At 42.1% G+C, this 14,620-nt stretch overlaps 1 protein-coding gene across 4 annotated transcripts in view; it reads left to right on the top strand.

Moving 5' to 3' along the window:
• Nucleotides 1–4,309: 4,309 nt before the first annotated feature.
• CC2D2A (coiled-coil and C2 domain containing 2A) overlaps nucleotides 4,310–14,620 on the top strand; it is a 147,722-nt gene continuing 137,411 nt past the window's right edge. For 2 of the 4 annotated variants that reach the window (XR_005599228.1, XR_005599229.1), the window contains exons 1-4: nucleotides 4,310–4,396; nucleotides 5,558–5,617; nucleotides 10,337–10,417; nucleotides 10,773–10,875. Coding sequence is in view for 2 of the 4 variants with exons in the window: in XM_039541049.1 (XP_039396983.1) it covers nucleotides 5,579–5,617; nucleotides 10,337–10,417; nucleotides 10,773–10,875 (223 nt within the window). In the remaining 2 variants the exon portion in view is untranslated. The remainder of the gene's footprint in view (nucleotides 4,397–5,557; nucleotides 5,618–10,336; nucleotides 10,418–10,772; nucleotides 10,876–14,620) is intronic. The other 2 variants (XM_039541049.1, XM_039541048.1) reach the window with 1 other exon arrangement.

Raw genomic sequence — 14,620 nt, 5'->3', positions numbered from 1 at the left:
TCTCTTAAGGTAGGTTTTTCGTTCCTCGGATCATCCTAGTAGCTCTTCTCTGCACCTATTCCAGTTTGAATTCATCTTTCTTAAACATGGGAAACCAGAATCGCAGAGTCTTCCAGATGAGGTCTCACCAGTGACTTAGAATCATAGAGTATCAAGGTTGGAAGGGACCTCAGGAGGTCATTTAGTCCAAGCCCCTGCTCAAAGCAGGACCAATCCCCAACTAAATCATCCCAGCCAGGGCTTTGTCAAGCCTGACCTTAAAAACACTTCTCTGTCTCTACTAGAAATACCTCGCCTGGTGCATCCTAGGACTGCATTAATGTTTCTCATGGCCACATCACATTGATGGCTTATAGTCATCTTGTGTTCAACCTATACACTCAGGTCTTTTTCCTCTCTGTCACTTCCAACTGATAAGTCCCCTGTTTATAGCAAAAAATATTGTTGTTAGTCTCAAACTGCATGACCTTGCACTTTGCACTATTAAATTTCATCCCATTTCTATTACTCCAGTTTACAAGGTCATCCAGATCATCTTGTATGATATTCTGGTCCTCTTCTGTATTGGCAATACCTCCCAACTTTGTATCAGCTGCAAATTTTATTAGCACACTCTCACTTTTTGTGCCAAGTCAGTAATAAAAATGTTAAATAATTCTTGACCTCTGAGAAACTCCAGCGATGGGCCACAAAGTCCTGACACACCCAATCACATACTTCCCTCAGCAGAAAGAAACCTTACTATTTGCATTATCTTAGTGCCTAGGAGCCCTATATGTGGACCAGGACCTCATTGTGCTAGGTGCTGTACAGTTGATCTTTTAGTTGGCTTCTCTTGTCAGTAGATGGGACAAATGTATCTCTTTAATTTCAATTTTTAAAGTTCCTCTTGTAAACCTACACACTATACAAAATGTAACACTACATTCATAAAATGATTTCCACAGGAAATTGCCCTACTTCGCAATGTGATTTATATAACAAATGGTCAACAATGTTTCAGACCTCAAAAAAATAGAAGGAACAAATGAGTCAAGCTACCACTTTCCCTCTTGGAAATGTCCATCCACAAAAAATTAGCTTTTCAGAATGACCAGAAAGTCATCAAATCCTGGCTCTTACAGACCAAAGGACAGAAGTGATTTCCATAGTTCATTTGTCCTCAGGAAGAACTTCTTGCCAACAGCCCCCTTTCTTATTTCTTTCAAGACAATACTACACAGAGAGGTGATTGATCAACTGGCCAGGGCCCAAACCATTTAAGGTTTTAAGGGCAAAACCAACTCCTTAATCACTTGGAAACTAATCAGCAACCAATGCAGATCTCCAAGCACAATACCTGTAATTCGACCATTTCTGGCAGATATTCTAGTAGTGAAAACTGAGCAAAAAATGAATGTCTTATTAGAAGAATTACTGGGTCTCTTACTGAGATTTCTATCCTGTCAAAATAACATACAGCCACCAGTTTGATGCAGTCCGGATGATTTTTAGCTCTTTCTTTTGTTGTTGTTTTTTGTTTTGTTTTTAGAGGAGGAGATCCACTAATGCTCTTCCAAGATAGTAAATTATCATTCAAAAGACAAAATAAACTCTGTTCCTCCTTGTTCACTGTCTGCAGACTATTCTACCTCTGTGCTTGGAGACAGGGATCCTTTTATGTGCACTGCCCTGACTGGTGATACATTGGCTTGTGCTGAACTGAATGGTAGGATTACTGGTTGCAAATTGGAACTCCTCACACCATCTTATTTGTTCAGTAAAGGAGCTCTTGATATGCAGTCCAACAAAATGAGATGATACTGGCTTTGCAGTTGTTTTTGGAGCGCTGACTGAGAGAGATGTAGTATTGTTCTCAGCTTCAGGGAATTTATGCTGCTTGCATTGTGTCTCCAGTGACTAGAATCCTTGCACTGATGTGTTTCTATACAGCTTCCCATCCTTTTAAGCACTCATCACTGTTCTTTTACAGTATGAAAGTAATGTTCCCTATATAATGCAGTTCATATTTGTCCATTATTTTTAACTGTTTGCATGACTGTTTCTGGCACTGGGAAGAAATGTTGGGAGACAAACCTCTTGATAAAACAAGTTGTTTAACAAGAACTATTACAAAAACATCATATGCTCTTTGCATTAGTTTAATAAATTATACCATCAGTCTCAGCAGTTACAGAAGGTTATTTATATGCACTTTTAGAAATCTGTCTTCTGATAAAATTGCTCTCCCATTCTGTGTTCACTGTATGGTGAGCTATTCTCTGACTGTAATAGACTACTCTTTTACATATTACAAATTCATGCATCCAGCTCAATTATAATAATCTACTGTAAGCTGCTTTATTTGCTTCTTCCCATGAGCCTGTTTTTATGATAACACTATCTAGAAATAGGGAGGAAATCCCTCTTTCTCAATTCTGTTATTACAACTACTAGGATTTTGTGGAGATGGACTTTGGGATATTTCCTGTGGATTGCTTGCATAGGAATAAATATAGATACATCCAGTAATATGTCCTTCCCATAGCAGTGATATAATTAAATCTGGTCACACTGCAAATATTATTGCCAATGTGTACATCATAAATGTGGTTTATCAAATTCAACACAGCATGAACAGCTTGATCTGTACACCAGAGGAATAGTATATGATGGAACTCACCTAACTATTTCTATCTCAAACACATTTAAATAGCTATTATCATGTTCATTTATTTTTGTGTTTGTAAAAGTTAGGAATGGAATGAAAGATATTCCCTCTGTTTTTAAAAACTATCAGATATCTTTGAAATATCACCTCTGTTCTTGTTACTGAGATAACATTGTGGCTGGCATTCTATAAATAGATGGATAACCCATCCTCTCATTGCCTCTTTAGCAAATGGAGTCAAAGAGTATACCCCCTTTAAGAACAATGCCCTAAGATTTAGTGAACTTTTGATACCCTCCTTTTGTTTTGTTAACTGTGAAAGCATTCAAAATAATACTTGTAATAACTTTAATACAAATTAATAGTATATTTCCTGATGTTACCTCTGTTTCATAGTATTACTCTTCCATGCTCAGAATATTTACTGATTAGCTCTCCAGTCATAGGGATGTAAGAAAAATGTTTTCTGTAAGTCATAGCTGCTGAGAGATTATCATTTTCTTTTTCAGTATGCTGTTTCTTCATTTTCCCAGTGCTTCTCCTAAAAATTTTGCTGAGACATATCAGTTTTGCATATCTGCACATCTTCAAGGAATAGCTGTCTCCTCAGTATAGCATTTGTGAAAAATGCGCTTTCTGAAAACTTCAATGCATGAGAAAAAGAAGATGGTGTTTGGGAGCTCTTCCAGACTCTGGTTTAAAGCTTTAACCTTGAATAACTTTTGTTTTATTATGATACTGTGGCATGGAAGAGATAAATTGAAGTCTCTGCAAGATACCTCATAATGTCAGGATATTTTTCCTTAGGGAAAACTCTTTTTAATCCTTTGGGTCCTTTTTTTGGAGAGGAGGTGGGGAGGAGCATGGAATCCTTTGGATGATGTGACTGAATCATGCACTAATAACAAAATGGCTGTTTGGAGTATGAAGGTAAGGAAGTTTACCTGTCTAAATTCTAGTCCCTTCTTGCTTGGTGTTGCCTGAATAGAATGTTCCCACTCACTTTTAATTCATGAGTTTTAGATCTTTGCCCCAGTCCAGACATACGACAGGAAACTGCATATCTGAAAACAGTAGGGCTTGACCTGAAGGAGGATATAGGTGAATATGCATGCTCAAACTTTTCTTATCTCTGCCATTTGAAAAAAATAATTGCAACCCCAGTTAAAATAAATTCTGAGATAAAGTAGGAACATACAATCTTTTTTTTTTCAATCCAAGGACTAGGGAGAAAATAGGAGTTCCAAATCTTGATTTATATTGGGGTGTCACTTATTATCCTTTTGTCCACAATTTGGCTCTAATCCTGCAAGGATGTACACATGAATAGTCTTACTGAAGTGAATATGATTATTCACATGTGTAAGTGTGTGCAGGATTGGGGGCGTAATCATTTCCTATATATTACTACTTTCCCTTCCCTTTGACTGTATTTACAAAAAATAATAAAAAAAAATAAATTGAGGTTTTCCTGCATTTATTTAGCAGGAAAAGATTTCCTGACTCTGTCCCTTTAAAAACAAATCACAGTGACCTTCCTTAGCAACCTTGTTGCTAAGATGGGCATTTTTGTTATGCCAGACTGTTGATTGCAACTTCAGAAGTACTGCCTAAGAAAATCCAGGTATGACTCAATTGTTTCCCTTTTGGATCTTTTTAAAAATCCCCACATTCTCCATTTTTCATTAAAAAGAGAAATGTAAGAAACAGAAACTCTCAAAGTGACTCTTATAAAGGATTCTCAAGGTAATTTAATTTTAAAAGTGCAGTTAGTGATACTCCAGTGTATTTCTGTTTTCAGCTTTAAATTGTCTAGAGACAGACAACCCTTATGCTACTGAACAAGTTTAAATCTCTTGTATTCTAGTATAGATAAAGGCATTCAATTATGCATTATACTTTTTTAAAGACTTCTGCTATGGCACTTAATTTCAAGAAATATTAGAACAGTTATAGTAAGGATGTTTTTATATGATAAGATATCCCCTAGTCACTTTCGCCTACACACAAGACTATTTTAATTTGGTTTTCCAAAGTGATATTTATGTGCTATATATTAAAATGCTATAACTTTTCAATGTAATATTAGTAGGCCTTGAAATATATTTCATGTGAGTGGTGCAAAGAAGTTGTAGTTTTCAATTATGTCATTATGCTTAGCAGTAGTGTGCTCTGAGCTAGTATGGAGGGAATTCATCTCCAATCTGGTGTTGAAATTTATGCAGAAACGGAGGGAGATACAGCTTGCAACCATGTAATCTGAGTTCTCATTTGGGTTTAAAGTGCCTTAAGCAGATTTATCTGAAATTGATTCCTTGCTGACATAAACTGAATGGCTATTAAGAGCTCTTAAACCAAACTAGTAGTTACCACACAAGGAGGTTGCACCTCTTTAGCTAAATCATATTCTAAACACTTTGAGTTAAATCACTACAACTTCATCATGTAGACAAAGTTTTAGACCCATCTGTAAATTTCAGATTTGGCAAGAGTGAAATGCAAAGTGAACCCAGCTAAGAGTGAGAAGAAAGTGACCCCAGTCTTGCAATAGACTCTATATGGACTAACAATGGGCAGTTTGTATATGATTTACAGCAATAGGCAACTTGTATACAATTTATATTTGTCAATTTGATTCACTCTGATAGGGAATTATTAAATAAACTTGCAGATATATTTTGAAGGTCCTGTGAACTGGCTACAAATAGCAGGAAATTATTTAGTTTTCAAAATCGTAAAATTGTCTTTTGAAGTGTTAAATACTTTAACATGTCACTTTAAGTTAATAGGATCCACATGGGTGCAGAGGTGTGCCTTTGTGGAGTCTGTTGCATGACCAGTGCATAAGCATTAAATGTGTACATCTGATTATAATATAACTAATAATTCCTGTATTACTTGTGACAGCCGGTATCGATTGCTGCAAACATGAATTTCAATGAAGAATCCCAGATGATGGCTATGGAGGTTAGTCTGATTAATTTAATTATTAAGGCAAAGATGGATTATGGGGCTTTCTTTCACTGAACATTATAGGGTTTTGTTCATATCACACTTTTGCCAGTTACCCAAATAGTAATATAATGATCTCTTAATATAGCAGTTAATTGTTCCTTGGGCACATGCAAGTGACTCTCATTCTAATTGACTGGGGTTATTAAGAAGAGAAAATTTCTTTCTGTGCAGATAAATCATAAACATAACACAATGTGCTATAAACTTTTTTACTTATACCAGTTTTTAATTTTGTTGCTAAATCACTGATCATAAGATGCTTTTGCTTTTTATTAAAGCTAATGTTAAAAAAATCATATAATATATAGGTTGAGAAAAGAGTGTCTGTACATCTGGGTATAGTGCTTAGATTATCTACAAATACCAAATTTGTTTTTAAAAGTCATATGATACATAGAGTATATAATCAGCAATAACCCAAATTTAGGTGAATAGATTTAACAATACAGTTTAGATATGAGAATCCGAATACTCGGGTACATCACTCATGAAAAGTTGTACAGAGATTTGGTCGTGGAAACAGGGCTGGCCTTACCATGAGGCGAACTGAGGCAGCCGCCTCAGGTGCCAGACTGGGCGGGGGGTGGGGGGGGTGGGGGGGTGGCACCACTAAGACCCAGAGTGTAGAAAATTGTGTCTGCTGCTGGTGCACATGTATTCTCTTTGCTCTAGATGCACAGAGATGGTAGAGTTCTATGCTGGAGGAAGGAGGGCACAATAGACATAACAAGCAGGCAGAAGAAAAGGTGAGAGGGAATAACAGAAAGCATCAGGAGCTACAGGGAGAGAGAGGAGGAGCCTCTTATGTAGCTCTCTAGCACTCCCAAGAGCCTGGACTGATTAACACCAGCTTCTCAGGGAGCTTCCTGTTTCCTGCTGCTTCTCTGAACCCACTTGAGGAGAACAGGCAGTCAACTGAAGTAGTAGGAAACTGAAGTAGAAAGGACACAGTTAGGCCCTTAAGACGCTGATATCTTCCCTCACTCAGGCCCTGCTACCAGCCTGCTTATTTGTCCCCTTCAACTGAGTGTTGAGAGCCACTATAGCTGGCACAGAACAGCAGTCATGAGTGAAAGAAGAAAACACCCCTCTGGGGCAGCATTCAGAAAAAGAAAGAAAGCAAAGGAAGCTTTTCTATCTAAGCAGGAAGGAGCTCTCCTGAGATACATAGACCCAAATGTTCACGGTGAGCCTTCTAGCCCCAGTGAGGATGTGAGTGGTGAGGAGATGCCTGATCTTCCAGTTAGTCAGAGTGCAGGTGACCTGGCAGCTACTGCAACATCCATATCTCCATCTCAAGTGGATATAACCATGCACATTCCTGAAGAAAAGTGTAGGACAGAGAAGACTGTGATGAAGGCACAAGAAACAGCTGCTGCTGAGTTTAGTTTCTTAAGTCTAGATGATCCAGGACTGTGGACTCACTTGAGCAGTAGCCTGAGGGACCTCCTTGTACTGCATGGGCCATAGCAAGTGAAAAAGTTCATGATCCCCAAAGACAATGAAAATAGAAGTTTCCATCCAACACATTACTGGTGTGAAATCCCCAATGGTGACAAAGTGGAGAGGCCATGGCTTATGTACTCAAAAACCCAGAATGCTGCATACTGTTTTTGTTGCAGACTCTTCCAGTCTAATGTTCCAGCTACATTGGGTTCTACAGGAACAAAGAACTGGAAAAATCTGGCTAGAAATCTGGCATGCCATAAGAAGGCAGCAAATCACCAGAGAGCATTCCATAGGTGGAAAGAGCTTGAGATGAGACTAAGGTTAAAGGCCACCATAGATGATCAGCATCAAGAGAAGATTGCATCAGAGTCTCTTTACTGGCAAAATGTTCTGAAAAGGCTCATTGACATTGTGAGAACGCTTGCTACCCAAAACCTAGCACTGTGTGGCACTTCAGATCAACTGTATGTGCTAAACAATGGAAACTTCCTTAAAATGTGGAGCTGATGGCTGAGTTTGATGCTGTACTCCAGGAGCATCTAAGAAGAGTCACCACCCAAGAAATGTACACACACCACTACCTTGGAAAAACAATTCAAAATGAGATCATACAGTTACTGGCAACAAAAGTCAAACAGAAGACTGTGGCAGATCTGCAGTCAACAAGATATTACTCTGTTATTCTGGACTGCACACCTGACATCAGCCATATGGAACAAATGACTTTAATGGTGTGTTTTGTAACAACAACAGAACCTAGTGAAAATATCCCTGCAATGGTGACTGTCAGAGAGCATTTTTTAGAATTTATGGACATTGATGATACTACAGGGGCTGGTATGATAAATGTGCTTCTTAAAAATCTGGAAGATATGGGATTTGCGATAGCTGACATGAGAGGTCAGGGCTACGATAATGGTGCCAACATTAGAGGAAAGAACAGAGGAGGCAGACACGGATCCGAGAGTTAAACCCTCGAGCTTTTTTTGTCCCATGCAGTTCTCATTCATTGAACTTGGTGGTCAGTGATGCAGCATCAGCTTCAAGTGAGGCTGCTGAATTTTTTAATGTAATTCAAAGCAGCTATGTATTTTTCTCTGCATCAACTCATTGATGGCAAATTTTGAAGCAACATCTGGGAACATCCTGACACTGAAACCACTGAGTGCCACACAATGGGAAAGTTGAGTGGAGGTGATAAAGCCTATCAAACACCAAATTGGGAAGATAGATGATGCCATAGTTGCCATTATGGAGGATAATGCTATGACAGGAACTGTTCTTGGGAGAACAGAGGGAAATGGAATCATCAGAAACATACATCACTTCAAATTTCTGTGGGGCTTAGTGTTGTGGCATGACATACTGTTTGAAATAAATGTTGTAAGCAAGAGACTCCAAGGTGTTGACCTTGATATATCTGGAGCAAAGGAACAATTGGACAAAGCAAAGTCATACCTATAGTCTTACCGGTCAGATGAGGGATTTCAAAACGTTCTGAAGAGTGCACTGAAGTTGGCAGAGGAACTTCACACTGAAGCTATTTTCCCACCCATTCAAGAATACAAGAGTCACCGAAGAGGAAGATATTTTGGTTATGAGGCATGGGATAATCCCATAAGAGACCCCAAACAACAATTTAAAGTTGAATTTTTTAACCAGGTGCTAGATTGTGGAATACAGTCAGCTGAAGATCGTTTCATGCAGCTCAAGGAACACAGGTATATTTGGGATGTTGTATGATATTCCAAAACTCCTCACTATACCTGAAGATGACCTACACCAGCAATGCAGGGCACTAGGGACAGTGTTGACAAATGATGACATGCGCGATATTGATGCGAGTAATTTAAGTGATGAACTGAAAGCCCTTTCAAGATACATTTCAGCAGGATCAACTCCAAAGGCTGTTCTGGAATATATGTGCACAAATAAGATGACCACCCTCTTTCCAAATGCTTTTGTTGCTCTGCGCATACTTCTAACACTTCCTGTAATAGTTGCCAGTGGAGAACGCAGCTTCTCCAAGCTGAAGTTAATAAAAACACATCTACGCTCCAAAATGACACAGGAGAGGTTAGTTGGCTTTGCAACCATCTCAATAGAGCATGAGCTGGCCCATACTGTGGACCTTCAGCAGGAAGCAGTTCAAATCTTTGCAACCAAACAGATAAAAATGCCAGTGTTTACTATGCAGACAAGAAAAGTTACATTTGTTGTTCAGGTGTTTGAAAGTTAAGTGTTACTTACAATTTTTGAATGAGGCATTTTAAGTTGTTAGTTCTCCTTTATTGGGGTAGGTAGCAGAGCACTACCATGAGAGGACTAGAACAGGAAGAAGGCAGAACTGAGACCTTTCAAAGTTTTGGCCCAAGCGAAGGGGCATGGGGGCGTCATTTGAGCTCCCCGCCTCAGGTGCCAAAATGTTGTGGGCTGGCCCTGCGTGGAAAGCAAAATATATCAATGAGTGGAGATTGTCCTTCAGTAATTGAGAATTAGGTAGGTTGTCCATTTAGAAAATACAATCCATCAGGGAAGTATTTCAGTTACTTTCCTGACTGCGCTGACTGGCGTTTTCCAAATACTCAAAATGGACAGTCCTGACTCTCAGGAATACACAATCTAAGGACAGACAAGTACCATAGACAGGTTAGGGGAAAGAGAACTGGTAGACCAATATGCAGGTTATATACAAGTCAACTTGATTACTATGGGAAATATTAAATGTCCACGTATATTTTGATGATCATGTGAGTTAGTTACAAAATCAATAAATTACTCAGTTTTCAAAACCCGTAAACCTGTTTTTGAAATGTTAAATATTATGTAATTTTGGAGGTAATACTTTGCAGTAACATCTGGGAGTTGTGATGTTTTCTGCAGAAGGTAAGATGGTTTGTATGTGTGAATAAACTTTACAAGAGTAGAGTAGTGGACCACGTAAATAAAATGTAAGCGCAAACATATTGCTAAAGAAAAGCTTCCTGAGGTCAGACTGACAGGCAGATATACTAACTATATGAAGCACAGCACTGCTTGGGGCCAGGCACATTAGTGCCCTTGAGGCCAGTGGGGCTATCTATGCAGTCCAGAAGGGCTGGCAGGACTGGGGCCTACATACACCATAAGCCGAACAAAATCCAGCCGGAGCGACGCTGTACAGGCACTTCGGCGTGACGCCGGGTTGGGCTAAACGCCTGTAACGCTTCCTCCCTGCGACAGGAGATGTTAGGCGAGGACCAGGCCCACGCGGAGAAGCTGAAGCGGACTCTGAGAGCTCAGCGGCGGCGCAGAGAGCAGCCCGTGAGTCGTAGAGCCGCAGCACTGACCCTGCCTGGCGCCTCACCGGGCGTCCGGCTCTCGCGGCCCTTTGACGTTCGCACAATTGGTTTCAATGGTCGGGGCAGGGCTTCGGGAGATGAGAACTACCGCGCATGCGCGCGCGGTGATTAACGCGAAGGCGGTGGGTTGGGTGGGTGGAGCTTCCCTGGCGGCGATGGGACTGTTAGGGATGCTGCTGCGCGTGCGCACCTGGAGTGCAAGCTGTTGCGGGGCGGGGGGGAGTACATCTGGGTTACGGGGGGGGGGGGCGCGGAGGGGTTTCCGTGGGGTGTGCTGCGGTCGCTGACATTCGGTTCCTTTCCCTCCTCCTCTCTAGCTGCTGGAGGCGGTTGGTCCCGCTGTGCTGCTGGCGGAGGAGGAGGCGGAGAAGGACCCAGCCGGGATGGCGGCGCCTGCAGCCGCTGCCCGGGCACCGCGCAGTAAGTGCCTGAGTGACCCTGCAGGCCGGCGGGGGGTCCCGCCCGGCATCAGCCCCCGCCCCTGGAGGGAGCCCCGGGGGCCGCCCCCACGCACCGAGCCCTGCCGCTGGGGCCGCGCAGCGCTCTTAGCCCGAGGGGCGGGAGGCGCGTGTCGGGGCCGCCGGCGGGTGGCTGAGCTGTTAGCGGAGTCCCTGGGGCGCCAGCGCCGCTCAGCGACGGGCGGCTGGGGAGGACTGTGGCGCCGGGCAGGGCGCTGCGGGACAAACGCTGCTTCTGCCCGATTTGGGGACTTGCAGGGGCTGTTAGCTTATGTTCATGCACAGCGCGTGATAATTGAATGCAACGGCAGGTTTACCTTGTATGCAAAATAACCAGCACAGAGCTAGGTTACCGTTGTGGAAAGTGCTGTGTACTCCTTGCTTATCAAATGAATTTTTGTCAGTACAGCGAAAGACTTCCTCTGATTAAAAATCTGGAAATGTATTAAATGTTTTTCTCAATTAAAATAAACATTTTAAATCATTCAAGAACATATTTTTGTAATATTCCAAGGATCAAACTCTCAGTTTACTAGGCTATATTTGAACGTTAGATCTGACACTTAAGCATCATTCTGTGTATGGTGGTGTATGAATAAGATTTTGATGACAGGATTATTTTATCACTATTATTGTCATTCATCTGCCTACAGGGCAGGGGTTCTCAGGACAAATTTTTCAGTGGCCTCAGAATAGTGCCATCAATGTTTGCCGGTGGCCACTGTCACACTTTTCCTAAAATACTTAGTTAGCTTTAGGAAAACCAAATAAATATGCAGATGTACATGTCCAAATCATTGTAATTTATTCGAGAGCTAGTAAGTCTTTTGTGAAAAGTGATATTAACGTACAAGTATCACTTTTCACAGCAGACTCACTCAGCACTGGCAAGCCTGGAGGGTCGGGGGAGGCAGTGAGGGCCGGGGGAGATGGGGGTTAGGGGCTGGAGGAGGTAGCAGGGGGTTGGAGCCTGAAGCCTTGTGGCTGGAGGACGGGATGAAGCCTTGTGGCCAGAGCACTGGGGCCTGTCATGTGGACAGCAAGCAGGAGGCTCTGGGGAGCAGCTCCAAGGCAGATTGCAGGAGCAGCATATGGTAGTGGGGGGAGGGAGAGTTGAAGTGCTGGCAATTGATAGCCTGCTGGGCGGCTGCCAGACAGGGAACTCAGGGGAACGGGCGCAGATAGGGGGGCTGCTGGTCCACCCTGGTTCCAAGCCCCCACCAGCTAGCTCCAACAGGCTGCTCTTCCTGCAAGCAGTGGACAAAGCAGGCGGCTGCCAAACGTTATAAGGGAGCATTGCACAACTTTAAATGAGGATGTTTTCTAATTGATCAGTAACCTAACAACGAAACAACGTTAAGTAGGATGACTTTAAGTGAGGCGTTACTGTATTCAAACATGTATAAAAGGGACTCTAAGTGAATATTTTGCACAGAATGCTTCATCATGAAGTTGGGGAGGGTGAAGGCAGAAAGTGCTATCCAAAAACCAATTAATTTAAATTTTGCTAAACAAAACTGTTCTTACCCTATTCCTGTCAGATATTTTAGGGAACAGTAGTACCATCAATTTTATTATGAGATTTTTCACGGAGTGCACAAATGAGAAAAATCACCCATTTTACAAATGAGGTAAATGAGAGTTAGGAATCAAAAGGGAAAATTTCTAAAATAAAATGAAATATATTGAGTGATTAGAACAAACTAATTTATTGACAAGACAATGTTTGTTACAGAGTCTTAGTATATCATTTTTATTTTGACATTTTCTAAAGAAAAATTTCCAGTTTGAAAGAACTTTTTGTTTTGAAATTTAAGCTAATTAGTCTGAAAAGGTTAAAAATACAGAATTATCAGAATATTATAGTTGACATGCCCCTTCACCACCATTGGTTATTTTGAGTTGCAAAACTTTGAGATTTTGACTTTTTGTCCCCCTTTGGGATAGCAAAAATTTTTTGAAATCCATTTCCTACCCAGTTGAAGTTTTTAACTGCAGGTTATTTCACTACAAAAGACAGATAAGCAAGAGGATGGGGTGAAAAAATCCAGCAGATTCTAATCCAGCAGATTCACCTGGTTATGTACAGTCCCATTTCTGTGTTGATACAACTAACATAGAACCCTGTAAAGTTTATAAATAGTTTAACTTTGTCTCTCTATTATGCTTTTGCATTTATCAACGTTGAACTTAATTTGCTATTGTACTGTCTATTTACCGAGCGTACTTAGGTCCCACTGAAGTTTCTCACAGTCCACTCTGCACTTGACTAACTTAAATAACTTTATCATCTTCAAATTCTGCAACTTTACTGCACACACACCCTTCCAGGACATTAATAAATATCTTAAACAATGTGAGACCTAACCTGGAACTTTTAGGCCCTTGCTATTCATCATTTGCCATGATGAAAACATTTATTCCTACTCTGTTTCCTCTCATAGCAAGTTTTTATCTGTGACAATACTTTGCCTCTCACACTTTCTTTAGAAGTCTCTTCAGAGATGTATGTTTATACTGACTGCTGTTTTACTGCCTTAAAATTAATCTGTTTTCAGTAAATTGAGAGATAAAATTTTTAAAGACTCCTAAGTGACTCAGGAACTGAGGGTGAGATCCATGAAAGTACTTAAGCACTCAAGTCCCTGGTTTGCTCCACTGCAACCCCCCAAACTGCTGCCAAATGCTGTAGGTGCCTAAATTCTGTGCTCAAGTTTTTCAGGGTGATAGTTCCCTAGGTGTCTTAAGTTTCTGCTTCTGGGCATGTACACTGCTTTCTCCCTCTAGGCATCTGGGTGCCTGTCTCCCACCTAAGCTCCAGAGTGATTCACAAACAAGAAAAAGACAGGCGTTCAGCCGTCTAAGTTGTGTTCAGGGCCTGATTGGGTAGGCATGCTCAGAGACTGCTACCAGATTGAGTCCAATACAAAATCAGGATGAGGAATAGGTGGTGGTGCCCACCTTGTAACTTTTAGTCCAATGGTTGGAGCACTCACCTGGGATGTGGGAGACCCAGGTTCAGTTCCCTTCCCTCTCTGCCGAAGGGGGAGAAGGGATTTGAACAGGGATCCCCCACCTCTCAGGAGACGTGTTCTAACTGCTGAGCTATGGGATAGTCTAATGTGGGGCTCCCTTAATCTTTCTAACCACTAAGCTAAAAGTTGTTAGGTGGGCATCACCACCTCTTCCTCCTGCTTCACCAGCTGTTTTGCATAAAGCAAGGTAGGCATCTAACTCATTCCTTATAGAAATGCCTTAGGCGCCTATGCTGTTTTAACTCCAGGCAGTGGATTCCTGTTTGTAGATTGTTAAACAGAGCTAGGTACCTATCTCGGAGGGATGGGTGGGGCATAGGACACACCCTTCTGGTCATCATCTCTCATTGACTAGCTTTGGCGGCTTCCTACGTACCAGCAGGGCCGGCTCCAGACCCCAGCGCGCCAAGCGCACGCTTGGGGCGGCATTTTGCTGGCAGGGCGGCGGGCGGCTCCGGCAGACCTTCCGCAGTCATGCCTGCGGGAGGTCCACCGGAGCCGCGGGACCAGCGGACCTCCCGCAGGCATGACTGCGGAGGGTTCGCTGGTCCCGAGGCTCGGGTGGACCTCCCGCAGACGTGCCTGCGGATGCTCCACCGGAGCCGCGGGACCAGCACGCCCTCCGCAGGCACGTCTGCAAGAGGTCCCCCGACCGGGAGCGCGCCCCCTGCG

The sequence above is a fragment of the Mauremys reevesii genome, linkage group 5 (assembly GCF_016161935.1).
Source record: "Mauremys reevesii isolate NIE-2019 linkage group 5, ASM1616193v1, whole genome shotgun sequence".
NCBI classification, from domain to species: domain Eukaryota; kingdom Metazoa; phylum Chordata; order Testudines; family Geoemydidae; genus Mauremys; species Mauremys reevesii.
The sequence above is the reverse complement of the archived record's forward strand: the minus strand, read 5'-3'. Positions and strand labels throughout refer to the sequence as shown.